The 13,895-nt window shown below is 39.0% G+C and overlaps 1 protein-coding gene and 1 long non-coding RNA gene across 2 annotated transcripts in view; one reads left to right on the plus strand and one right to left on the minus strand.

Annotated features, from left to right (window-relative positions):
• The window catches only part of astn2 (astrotactin 2), a 302,939-nt gene that overhangs the window by 153,519 nt on the left and 135,525 nt on the right, over window positions 1-13,895 (plus strand). The window contains exons 8-10 of the mRNA XM_080874142.1: window positions 692-776; window positions 1,639-1,713; window positions 4,138-4,275. Of these exons, the coding sequence (XP_080730268.1) occupies window positions 692-776; window positions 1,639-1,713; window positions 4,138-4,275 (298 nt within the window). The remainder of the gene's footprint in view (window positions 1-691; window positions 777-1,638; window positions 1,714-4,137; window positions 4,276-13,895) is intronic.
• Window positions 1,575-13,895, minus strand: part of LOC308391522 — a 30,984-nt gene continuing 18,663 nt past the window's right edge. The window contains exons 2-3 of the long non-coding RNA XR_013970647.1: window positions 4,713-4,778; window positions 1,575-1,771 (exon numbers count right to left, since the gene is read on the minus strand). This is a non-coding gene — a long non-coding RNA (uncharacterized lncRNA). The remainder of the gene's footprint in view (window positions 1,772-4,712; window positions 4,779-13,895) is intronic.

The following is a 13,895-nucleotide window of genomic DNA, read 5'->3' on the forward strand; positions in this document are numbered from 1 at the left end:
ATCCTCTACTGTTCAGCTGGCTCACAGCTAGGGGTCCTGAGACAGATGCCCTCTGTCCATTGAAGATGAGGCTTTAAACTTTCTTTTGGTTCCCTTTTTCTATAGTTAAGGCTAGATCAGGTGACCCTGAACTCACCCTTGGAGATTTGGGATCATCCACTGTGAGCTTCTCTTTTAGTTCCCACTTTTTATACCTGAATATTATTGATATGACAGTATTACATATCATTAATTGTCGAATTTCTCCTGCTGTTTATATGTTGTCTTTTTTGTTGTTGTTGCTGTGGTTGTCTCCATATGCTATTATTTTCTAGCTCCACTTTCCCCTTGACAACCAAGCCATTCACATAGAAAACTGATTATAAAGAATATTTTAATTATGTTCTCTCTCTAATGGTGTAAAGTCTTTTCCTTTCAGTATAAAGCATCTTGAGACGGCTACAGGCATGAACTGGTGTTAAATATATACAACTGAAGTATTGAATTGTAATCTGGAAGTAAAACAGTAGTGAATATGGCAATTACTGCACAATCAACATGACAGAAATAAATCTAGGTACAATATTTGCCTGAAAAGAATTAGGTTTTACATCATGTAACATTTAGTTTGGTACATCTCTAATAAATGAAGAGATCAGGGTGATAGATAAATATCTGCCACTGTGCATGTTTGTTTTTCTCTGTACGGCAGGAGAATGTAGCTGTCATGAGGGTTATTCCCCTGATCCCGTTCATAAGCATCTCTGTGTGCGCAGCGACTGGAGTCGCAACGAAGGGTAAGTTGTGTTGTGTGTAGTTATTCCACTAATATATAGAGATTCACTTGTACTTTACAACCTTACGCATGACTTCAGAGCCGGTAGTACAACCACATCATTGCACTATATTAACTTTATCTAAAATAAAGGTGAGCTGTTCACTGTGATGGATTTGCAGTTCTCTGCAGGATGATCATCTCAGTATTAAAATGAAAAGAAACTTAGAACGCTTCCTACATGGTTTGGAAAATAGCAGTTTGTAGTTAATATGATAAAACATACACTTCTACCAATACAGGCTTGAAGAAGTAGTCTTTTTAAAGGGAATCGGGTGTATAGGTTGAAGAAATTAGAAATGAGAATCGACGTTATTGACATAAAAACAGGAGTGGAGGGCTGAGATGAAATGCATGAATGGGAAAGAAGTAAAGTCACTGAAGAGTGCTTGACAGGCACTGAAATGATCCCTCTGACTCTGACCTTGTTTGACACTTAGCTGGCCTAACCCATCATTGGTCTCACATTGTTACTCACCAGCACCTGTCATCCCCTGGATTCAGTCCAGTAACCAATCAAATGCCCATTGCTTTTTCTTTTTTTAAGAGTAGCAGCAGACACAGTATAGTCTTGTACAGCAGACAGAAATGTTAATTAAATGACAGTTTTTCAGTTTTTGTATTCAGATATGTTTTATACATAATATTATATACACTTTGAAGTACTTAAAATGCTGAACTAAAAGGCTTTGTGCATGAAAAACAACAATATAAATGAGAAGACTTGATGGAATTACATAAAAACATCTGTTAGATTATTTTAAAAATGCTGATAAATCACTGTCTTTGATCATGCATTCCTTTATCGTCTTTCCCCTGTCAAGTCCATGGCCATATGCTAACTTGGAGAAAGGGTATGACCTAGTTACAGGAGAACAGGCCCCGGAGAGAATCTTCAGGTAAGACCCTTCTGGTGCACCTCCTCAGCGCTTGACTTGTGCTGGCCATCTGTGGACTCTGTGGACACACAATGGAATGAAAGTGGCATTTCTTGTGTCATCTTGTATGTGTGTGCATGAGTGTGACAGAGCATGGAGATGAGCACCTGACAGATGCACATAGACAAAGGCAAATGGACACACAAGTACACCCCATGGTGGATCTCTCTGAGTGTGTAGAGAATAGCCCAAGGACCAGGCCTGATTGGATTCCTTTAAAATACTTTTACTGGCATTTTTGTTACACTTCTCATCCTTGATGGTGTCATTGTGTTATTTCTTTTTTTCCCCAAGAAGTGTAAAAATGAAAATCTCAGGGTAAACCTGATTATAGAGATTTAAAAGAAAAATCTGGTCAATGTGGTCAATTTTCCCTTTAGTTTTGCTTAACTGTGTAACTAAAGCATGGAATGTTTAAACTTTTGATTTTGTGAAATCTTTCTCGATTTCATGCTCTCTACCCTTCCAATACGTAGGTAGGAACAGCTCTTTGTCACAGTTATCTCACTCCTTATCACAATGACCTTGCAGCGTTTGCCAGCCACTGTGAGTCCACTGTAAGAAATGAGGCGCTAAAGGCAAAATACCAAGCAAAACCCTGTTTCAAGTTGGAGATAGGACTCGGGCATCACTAGCACACAAAAGCAGCAACTAAACTTTTATAGATTAAGCACTGTGTCAGCCGAGAGTCTGCGAGAGAAGAAAGACGAAGGACACCACATACACATACAGCTGCAGAACACAAATAGATTCAGCCGTGAACATGCTGATACAGATAGTCAACAAAGTGAGTAAAGATGAAGCAGTTTTCTAGCAATGCTGTTCTGGGGAGGAGGAGAAAAGACTCTAATGCTCTTCAGCTGGACAGTCTTATGACAGTGAATAGACGAGCTAAACCAAGTGCTTTCACAGATGGGGAGTTTTATAGGAAACCAGGGTTGCTGCTTACATTTTCCTTGAAAAGGAACAATGAAAAAATAAGCACCTTGTGATATGAAGACATGAGGGCCCCATAACAAATGTCTTTAAGAACTGAAATTTGTTATTTTAGTCAATATATTGACAGCTGTGTTTTGTACAAGTTGATGGTTTTCCATGTTAATGTTTGGAACTATGATCCATATGAAAGAAAAGTATGGAAATAGTAAATGGACAGGTTCTTATGTAGTGCTTTTCTACTCTACTGGAACATTCAAAGCGCTTTAATCAATTTACCTCATTTTCCCATATTAATACAAGCACTTTTGTTCTGTGCCAAAGTGCAATCTGTCTGACGTTCACACACGTTCACACACGTTCACACTGATGAACACATTAGAGACCACCTTTTTTCAATGCCAAAGGATACTTTGGCATGCAAACTGGAACAGCCAGGGATCAAACCACCAATCTTCCAATTGGTAGATGACCTGCTCTACGCCCTAAGTTACAGCCGCCCAGACCTTGTACCCATTCATGTTTGCCAGGTTGTAAGGGTTGTAGGTCAGCAATATTTAACTGGGAATAAAGTTAAATAAAGTAAAGATGGTGGCGAATGATGAAGAAATTCAATAATATATTTTATGCGAAGTAAAACGAGAGATTGATAGCAAATACATAATGCGAACCTTCTTGACAGGCCCTGTTTTTCTGGGATTTTGTGGCCTACAGTACCTGTCCAGATGCATTTGAGTGCATTATGCAAAGCTAAAATGTGCTCTGCTATTATCATATCTGATGTTGTGTTTTCCCCGGAAACATGTCTGCAGGGTTGCCTGTTATGGCTATTAATCTTCACTCATAAGAAAGGTCTCTGGCAAAATCAGATTATATTCATAACACCCTGACCAGGTCATATAAACTGCATTCATAAGCAATGAACTGGACTTACATTGAAGGAGGAGAAAATATGTTAAGCAGTGTTGAAACAGTATTATCACTATAAGCTTGAACTTATTTTCTTGTTCACTAAAAAGGTTTACTTGACTATAGCATATAGTCACACATAGTCTTCATAGTTAACTTTCTTCTTACAATAATTATTTAAAAAAGGAAAAGAAAATTACAAGACTTTTTTAAATATGTGTTCAAATATCTTTATATGTTTTATTCTTCTATTCTATCACATAATAAATGATGCAAATAACTGAGAAATTGCCCATGATCCGTATTAAACATACTTCAAATTCTACATGTGAGACCCTCACCACACATCTCATATTTTAAACATATGTTTTTCATTGTTGTTTCATTGTTTCATTGTTGTTTTCATAGAATCTTTTGTATGTTTTTCTATCTGCAAATACTGCTGTGTTTGCACACAGTGTGTGCTTTTGTGTAAAACAAATTGTGGTTATGTGATGGTAATGCAACTGGCATTTATGTCTTGTGATCATGCCAACACAGATCATTCTACAGTCTGGGCCAAGGGCTGTGGCTGCCTGTCAGCAAAAGCTTTGTTGTGCCACCGGTGGAACTGTCAATCAACCCCATTGCCAGCTGTAAGACAGACGTGTTGGTTACGGAAGATCCAGGGGAGATCAGGTCAGTCTGACTCAATAACAAGTTGTGTCCAGCAACTGAAACAACCGGGCGCACTACCAAAAATGTACAGCTGGAAGATATTAAGAATGCTTTGGAGCCACAGCATTTTTTTCAGACCGATACGTTTTGGTTTACTTGACATGAAGTATCCACGTAGGTACTTTTGTTGCAAATCCCCTGGTTGACTGATGAAACAATTCTGCACTCATTTTACATTTTCACTTGTTTCTTCACTTTTTCCCAAAACACTTGCATTTCTATTCGGCTCCCGCGTCTCTCTGTGTACCTGGCCTGTACCGCTATACTCGCTGTCTTTGGAATATCCCCTTCCTTCTTTCAAATGATCTAAACATGTAAAGTACAGTTCAAGTACGACACACCTAAATTAAGCATACAGTATGTAGTTATATAGTATTGTTGAATTAATTCTCGATTACCTGTCACAGGCTGGCAAGCTGTCGAGGGTGGGACAGGTAGGTGGGATAGGCTCCAGCACCATCACCCTGAAATGGATAAGTGGGAGAGAATGGATGGTTGGATAATTCTTGAACACATTTGAACCCCTTCTGAGCTTCAATTTGCTTATCAAAATGAATTTAAATAAAATCAAATATCACATCTTTAGTATTCATGATCCCTTAGCCATTCAAAACATTTGAAGTAACATTTGTCACTTCACACACCGGGTTCTTATGCTTTTGACGATTGTGAAACTAAAATGTCTGCAGTTCACATTTTGGTTCCATCATCTCATAATATGACACCAATGTGGAACCTCTGATAAGTAGTTAAAGCATGCTAGGCTGGTGAAAATGTGTACGTCAGCTCAGGTTTCACTAACAACGTCACTCTGGCTTCTTGGCTAGCATTGTGTTAGTGTGCTGTCTGTGCAGATGCTTGCAAGTGCATATACATACATGTACACTTGAAAGGAAGCACACATGCATGATGCTAATTCTAACCTTAACCCTAACCCTCAAGGGAAAGTTATTCTTCGGTGGCTACAATTTACAAGTCTTTGTTACACAGCTTTGAAAAAGTATATCAGGGCAACTATGTAGGAAAGTTTGTTTGACTGACAAAATTATGTTTGTTGCCAGTGGTAAATGTTTTTATTTGAGCCATTTTAAATTATAAATGTATTAAAATTATTAATAAATTATTAAATTAAATGATTAAATTGTAAAACTTTACTCAGATTAAAATAGCTTATTTTCATTTTTACTGTGTATAGATAACGGGTCTACAAACTCAATTTGTTGTGGCAGTTCAGTTGCTCTGATAAGGTATCATGGCCAACTAAAAAAATTAGCTAATGCAGCAGAGTTCACTGCAAAAGGAAGTTTTTTTTGTTTGGTTGTTTTTTAATTATATAATTTCAGAAGCTTTACATTTGAATAATTGTTTTGTCTTATGCATGTGTATGACATCAATATTGTAAAAAGCCATTTAATCTTATAAAAAAAGTGTCTGATCACTCTAGCATTTCTCAAACTCCTATAGCCGTATCATATATTGTATGCTGAAAGTGTCACAGGTAACACTGCACCACAGAAATCAACCCATAAATGGAAAAAAACAACCTGATAAACATCAGAAAATGTTCACTTTATCTGACTGGTGGATTTTTTTCAACCATCTCTGCAGTTTTTTTTGATATCAAATTTTCAAGTAACTGTTTTGTAATACAAAAACTCTAAATTGGAGTAATTACAGAGTACAAATGTTATACATTGCTGCATAAATCTGTTTTTCACAGGCTTTATGAAATTGCCTCAGGTGCACAGAAATCCCAAGGCAATTGTACACATGCTTATTTTGACGGAAGTGGGAGCATGCTTCTCGATTAATTAGCCCAGGTTTTTCATTTACTTTGAAATACTGCTATAATCAGTGATGTGGGGTAAAAAAAAAAGAGGATATTTTTGTAGAGCAAAAAATGTTTACAGCCATATTTCTGCCACATGCTGATCAGATCAGATTCTGAATATTCATAATTGAATCGTGAAAGATCAGCCTTTCCATTTAGCCAAGAGGAAAAGCAATTATTTTAAAGCAATTATCTCCTTTGTGCATTTTGTTTTTCTTGACTTAAGTGCCACTGTTACTGCATGATGAATAGATCTTGGTGGGTTAAGCACAATTTTAGTTGGAAATTGAACACTTCAGAGAGAGCAGGAGCTTAGCTTTTGTTTACTTTGCAGCACAGGGGTTCGATTTAGGTTAAGGTGTAATGTGACTTTATGAAAGTGCCATTTTCACATCCTGAAATTACACCTATAGCTGCTTTTCGAAAGCACATTCTGCCTCTCACTATGAAAGCTGTTGTTGTTAACTTCTAGATGTACTCTATTAGGCTATATCTAAGACATACAGTATTAAACATTAACCCTTACACATAGAATCACAACCATTTACACTCGCCATCCAACATTATTTTCCATGTTCCAAGACTAATTTTGAAATAACCCCTAGAATAATAAGTCGATGTGCTGTATTTAGTTTATGATTAGTTTTCATAACCACTGGAAACTAAACAACCTGTCACACTGTCATGAATTATGCAGGCAGCTCATTATCCAAAACATTTTTGTGGGACAAAGTCCTATGGGAGCTTTTGGGGTTTCTTGCTGATGTTCTTTCCTTAAGTGCTTGTGAAGGCACTGATGTAGTCAGTTAGTCATGATAGACATGTTGATGTTGAAAGTGGTGAAAAGTAGTGTAGCTCTGACTTTTAAAAGTATGCGTCTCCATTTTCCATTTTACCACTGTCATTCAGCTCACAGACACTGTATATATGCATATACATATATGCAGTATATAGTGACAGTCATGGTAAGTGTCAACTTGAACTTACCTTTTCATGCTATAATATCCTAAATCACTTTAGGTGTCTTTCTCTTTTTTAAACCAGCTTATTATTTTTCTATTTCTTGTATTCCTTCATACAGTGACAAATAACTTTTGGATATCCTTGGGAGCGAGCATCGAAATCATAGAGTAATTCATTTTTGTTCCTTATGGGTAAGCAAATTAGGGCATGAATAGCAGTGCTGCCTCAGATAAGCAAAGTCAAGGCCAATCTTGGCCAGAGGTAATGGCATGTTCTTTTTTTCTGTGTGTATCTGTGTGGGTGGGAGTTTTGTTACTTTTTGTTATTATTATTATTTTACTCTCATTTTCTCATCACAAAAGTGGCAAAAATAGAGACAGTCTTTACTCAGATACTCTGTTAAGTTAAAGTGAATAGTACAGGCTCTTAAAAGTACTCTAAATAAGAAAGTAACAAGTATCTCTTTAAAGGACATTTCTACCAGCTATTTATTTGTTTTTACAAAGCTAGCCTGCATTTTAGGATAATATATTATCAGTAAAGTAATATTAGTAAATCAGAATACAAATGTTATTCCGATCTAAATTGTAATTTTTAAAAAATGTACTCATCTTGAATCTGTTATGCAGGACACAACCAGTGAAGCAAAATTAAAAAAACAACAGCTCAATTTTCTCGGCCTTACTTTGTAGAGGATGACTTTGCCTCTATGCCTAAACAGCAAAATGACTATAGTCAAGTGTTAAACTGGAATTCAGCAGGAGGGAGTACCCAAGGTTTGTTGTATCTTCAGTTGTAGTGGCTTCGTGTGAGGAAAACACAACTCACAATAAGAAGCAATAAGGAAGCACACACCTCTACCAAAGCGGCTCGCTCTCTGGGAAGTATTTATTTGTACCTTTTAAACATATTTTAGGAAGTTTGTAATGCAGTGAAAACAAGTTCAAAGTGCAGGTGTTTGTCCTGTTGAAACTCCTTTGAATATATTTCACATTATTTTGAGTATCATTGTTTATGTGGCTATAATCCATGTGCAGCATTAATTTCAATGTTTGAAAAAATAATACTAATAGAACACCATATATGTATCAAAGTTATGTATTTAAATGATTATAATCTTTTAAATGCAACTCATGCCAACTTGTTGTTGTCAGTCTACAAACCTATTGTCATTTTATATCTTTTATATCTATATCACTGTGAACTTCAGATCGATCTATTTATTGACCTTGTGATATATTTTAAATCTTTATACTTTCTTTTTTTTTTTTTTGACACTTTTTATTTGTTTAGGAACATTTTTATGCAACAAGATAAAAGAAAAAAGAAAAAACAGAAACAGTATGAGGTCATGGGAAGATAACATACACCTGTACATACATCTGCACATCCACACATACATACGTCAACAAGTCTGCATTGCTAATTCTATGCATCAAAGGGTGCTGCCACAAGCTGTAAAGTCCAGCCATTTTCTCCACCGTCTCCTTCCCAAATCTCCCTGCAGTCGCAGAGTGAAAGTCATACATTCCATCAATTTGACGTCTTCCACTATAGAGGTAAAAAGTGTTACAGTGGGAGGATCTCTACAGAGCCAGCGTTTTGTTATGGCCTTCTTCGCAGAAGCCAAGAGAACTTTCAGAAGGTAAACATCATCTGCAACTAAATCGTCTGTAAAATACCCCAGATACAATGAGGTAAATGTACAAGACACGTGGAATCCCAACACCTCTGTAATTATCTTTATAACTTCCGTCCAGAAGGGTCGTATGAGTGGGCAGGACCAGAATATATGACCGTAATCAGCCATGACTTCCCCACAATTCCTCCAGCAAAACGCAGGTGTAGCACTGAATTTAGACTTCTGTTTAGGCGTTATGAAATAGCGTATAATGTTCTTCCAGCAGAAGTCCCGTCACATGTTGGAGTTAGTCGTGGTAAACTGTGTCTCCCAGATCCGTGCCCACCCATCTTCTGTAATCACAATGTCCATTTCTTTTTCCCATTTCTGCTTTATGTAAATCGTTGAGTGCCCTTTGAGCTTAGTCAGACATTTATACAGTTTACTTATCAAGGCTCTGTTACTCCCAGAGTCATAAGCATCAATGAAAATATTAACAATCGAGAAGTCTCCACGGACACAGCTCTTCAGTCTTTTGCCAATATAGTCACGGAGTTGCAAGTATCGAAAAAAGTCTTGTTTCCCGAGATCGTAAGTCTTGCATAGGGTATCAAAAGCCATAATTTTAGATTTTACAATAACCAAACACCCAGCAGTGATTCCATGCCACACCCATTGTTTAAATCTACTATCGTGGGAAGCAGGTAGAAAATCAGGGTCATACGCTGGCCACCTCAGAAGTTTTATCTCTTCCTGGAGTTGCGCCTGCTTGACCACTCCCCTCCATATTTTTAATGTAAAAGTGACCCAGTGGCTGGGCGTCAAGGTATCGTCCAAATCAGAAGCCGCGTGACCAAGTCTAGACTGGATTGGCGTGTCTGAGAGAGACATCTCAATAGTCTTCCACCTCGCACAAAAAGATGGATTACACCAACACACCAAGGACCTCAGCTGAGCAGATAAGTAGTAATTCCTTAATGAAGGTAGAGCCAAGCCCCCTTTGTCTTTCGGCAACTGCAAAGTAGAGAACTTCACCCGTGGTCTTTTGTTAAGCCAAATGAATCTCGAAATCTGCTTATTCCATTCCCTGAATTGCTTCTCTGGAATTTGAATAGGTAAAGCAAGAAAAAGATAGAGTAGTTTGGGGAGAATATTCATTTTAATTATCTGTATCCTGTTGCCAAGGTCGAGAGGGAGCAAGGCCCAAATGTTGAGATCGCTATATATTTCTCTATTAATACGACTGTAATTAATATCGTACAGTTGTGTCAGATCTCTAGGCAGAAACACTCCCAAATATTTGATAGCAGTTGCCTCCCAATTAAACTTGAATTTTGCCAGTAGTGTCTGGTCCGGAGAAAAATTAAATGACAGAACTTGAGTTTTTTTGACATTAAGGACATACCCTGAATACAGGCCATATGTTTCCAACATCCCCATTAATACTGGTATACCTGAACTGGGATCCATGATTGTCACCAAGACATCATCTGCATATAAACACACCTTGTACTCGTCCCCTCCTATTACAATCCCTTTCAACGATGTTTCCTGACGTATAGCCTGGGCTAGAGGTTCGATAAACAAGTTGAAGAGGTAGGGGCTTGCTGGACACCCCTGTCTACATCCTCGTTCTAAAAAAATAGTATCGGAGAGGCTACCGTTAATTTTTATTCTGGCAGTAGGGAGAGAATAAAGAGCTTGGAAACATCTTATAAACTCGCTACAGAAACCAAATCTTTTCATCACTAGGAAGAGGAAGTCCCAATTCACTGAATCATATGCTTTTTCAGCATCTAAGCTAAGAATAATTGAGCTTTTTTTCTTATTATTAATGTGTTCGATGATGTGTAAAGCTCGTCTAATATTATCGTGGGTTTGTCTATTTTTCAAGAAACCCGTTTGGTCTTCATCAATCAAAGAAGGCATTACAGCATCCATTCTTCGCACCAAAATAGTTGTGTATAGTTTATAGTCTGAGTTCAGGACACTTATAGGCCTATAAGATTTGCAGTTTAGTCTATCCTGTCCCCCCTTTGGCAAAACCGATATGAAGGCCTCCTTCCAAGAGGGAGGTACCAGACCTCCTTTCAAAATGTAGTTAAAACTAGTTTCCAACAGGGGAAGAAGGCTTTCCCTCATGGTTTTGTACCATTCGGCAGGGAGCCCGTCGGTACCTGGTGATTTATTGGATTTAAGGCTGGAGATAGCTTTAATTATTTCTTCCCGAGATATTAAGGACGTTAACTTACTATTTGCTTCTCGACCAATCGTAGGCAGGTCTAAGGAATTCAAAAAGTCAGTCATCTTATTTACATCACCCTGAGTAGATTGACTATATAAGGATTTGTAATACTTTTCAAACGCTTTTTGAATTTTATCCAGGTCAGTTACAACATTGTTACCAACCGGGTCTCTAATCTTATAAATATTATTTTCAGCTTGCTGTTTTCTAATCCGCCACGCCAACTGCTTCGCCGCCTTAGGCCCCGCCTCATAATACCTCTGTTTCATGAACCTTATGTTTTTCTCTACTTCTTCGCTCAATATCTTATCTATCTCCTGCTTAATCTGTCTGATCTGGTGGGTTACTGTAGTATTTTTATCCTTTAGACCTGACTGTTCCAAGGCCATTAATCTATTCTGCAGTTGTAACAATTCTTGTGACTTTTTCTTTTTAATCATGGTCGACCACGCAATTATTTTACCTCTGAGGACAGCTTTGGCTGCATCCCATACAATACTGTGATTTGTCTCTCCATTATCATTGTCCTGCAGGTACAAGTTAAGATCGGCTGTCATTTGTTTCACAAAAGCGGAGTCATTTAACATACCGGTATTTAGTCTCCACAAAGTTGTCTTCCGTGTCCCGTCCAAATGTAACGTTATATAAAGTCCACTGTGGTCAGAGACATCTCTTGGACCTATTCTGCAATCTTTTATCCTGTGTAAATCCCTATTAAACATAAAACAGTAATCTATCCTCGAATACACTGAGTGTCGAGCAGAGTAAAAAGTGAATCCTGACGCTGACCCATGGATAGATCGCCACACGTCAATAAGCCCTAATTCCGTTAACATTCCTTTAACCCGTTTCCCTCCAGACGTGCTTTTCCTGTCCCTATTATTTGAGTCTAATCTGGGATTTAACAGTAAATTAAAATCTCCTGCACAAATAAGAGTTCCCACCGTTTCCTTAGAGATCAAATCAAATATCTTCTTAAAGAAGCTTGCGTTGCTTCCTGGGGGTGCATAGACATTTAATAGTGTGACCGTCTTATTCTCTATTCTACCTTTTACTAAAACAAACCGACCTTCCTTATCACTTATAGTAGATATATGTTCAAATTTTATTTTATTTGAGATAAGGATAGCTACTCCTCGTTTTTTCCCGGCCCTATACGATGAATAAAATGTATGTCTGAAACCCATCTTTTTTAATTTCTCATGTTCTGCATTATCTAGATGAGTTTCTTGCCAATATGCCAAGTCTACTGTCTCCTTTTTCAATTTGGCAATTAATTTGCTTCTTTTAATAGGGCTATTCAGGCCATTTACATTTAGTGACAGCATTTTATAGAAATTATAAGCCATCAAGTGGATATGTGGAATACAACATAATCAACCCAGACCTCAGAACATCACAACCAGAACTCACTGAACAGCAAACACACAAAACATTAACAGGAGCTTCCAATACAAAGGATATAACAGTATCCTTTGACATTGAGGGGACTGGCCACAGGGTGGGGCCCCTCATCCGACAAGAGGGGAGTGACCGACAAAAAAGCCAAAAAAGGGCAAAAAATAAACGAAACAGTCTCTTATCGCTACTAGACATAACGTGGTGGTTCTCTAACCATGTCCGTAGGCACCAACCTAAAGAAATATGAATTCTGAAGGATACGAAAGTCAGTGTTCCTGCGGTTAGATTATCAAAACTCTACCGCCAGCTATCTCACCGTTGTCCCGCCATCAGCTGTTCACTCGTCTGCTGACACTTTTTCTTGCTCCCTCCGGAATGCTTGGAGTTTTTCCCGCACGTGCTGCTGGAAGCCGCCCCCGCAGTGTGCTGTCTGCGTTTCCCAAGGAAGTAGCTGCTTTATCGTGTCCTCTGTCATCCTGTTGGTTTGGTTCCCCAAGGTGATCTTACCCACGGCTATTCCCCGCTTTCTTAAATCCTCGGCAGCTTGGCTCGCGGTATTATATAGGACATTGCCTGACGCATAAAACACTCGCATCTTACTTAGTGGTGTCTGGAAACGGATCCCGTTGTCCTTCAAAGCCTTCTTAACTGGGATATATTCCCGTTTCCTTTTCTGCACTTCCAGAGAGTAGTCATGATCGAAATACACCCGTTTGTTTTGGATATGTACCCCTTTGTTCCACGCCGTGCGGAGAATCTCTTCTTTAACAGAGAACCGGAGGAAGCGCACTATTATTGAGCGTGGTGGGGCGTTCGGGGGTGGTTTCGGTCCCAACGCGCGGTGTGCGCGCTCAATGCCGAGAGCACGGTCCGGGCCGAAATCTTCGCCTAGGTGTTCTTTGATCAGATTTTCAACAAAGGTAGTCACCGACGAGCCCTCCGAGTTTTCCGGTACGCCGTAGATCCGGATGTTCTTGCGTCTAGCGCGGCCCTCCATATCGGACACCTTTTCCTGAAGCGCCCGTTGATTTTCCAACAGCTGCACAAGTGTATCCCTAACACCAATGTCCCAGCGTTCCGAGTCAGCCATGTTGTCCTCGACGTGCTTTAGCCGACCAGTCATCTCCTCCACCTGATCCGCCATCTCGTGTAATCTTTGATTCAATTCCTTAGAGAGTTCGGCCATTTGCTTCTTTACATCCTCCCGAAATTCCGTACCGAATGCTTTGAAGTCACTCTTCAATTCGGTTCGCAATGTAGCCATTTCGGCCACCAGTACGCTACTCACAGCATCCCGAAGCCAACCCAGACCTTCACCTCGGTCGCCATCTTGTCCCGATGCGAGGCTTGCCTCACTAGCCGCGGCGTCCTTCTCCATTTCACAGTCAAGAATGTTTCGTAGCCCGTATCCTCCCTTTTTAGATTTATCCCCACTCATTCTTGAGTCGAAAAATGGCAATGTAGCCCTAATACAGCTCTCGAGTCCGGGGAAACACACGGTTGGTGCCGGAGGTCACTCT

Source organism: Rhamphochromis sp. 'chilingali' (genome assembly GCF_963969265.1).
Source record: "Rhamphochromis sp. 'chilingali' genome assembly, chromosome: 2".
Classification (NCBI taxonomy): domain Eukaryota; kingdom Metazoa; phylum Chordata; class Actinopteri; order Cichliformes; family Cichlidae; genus Rhamphochromis; species Rhamphochromis sp. 'chilingali'.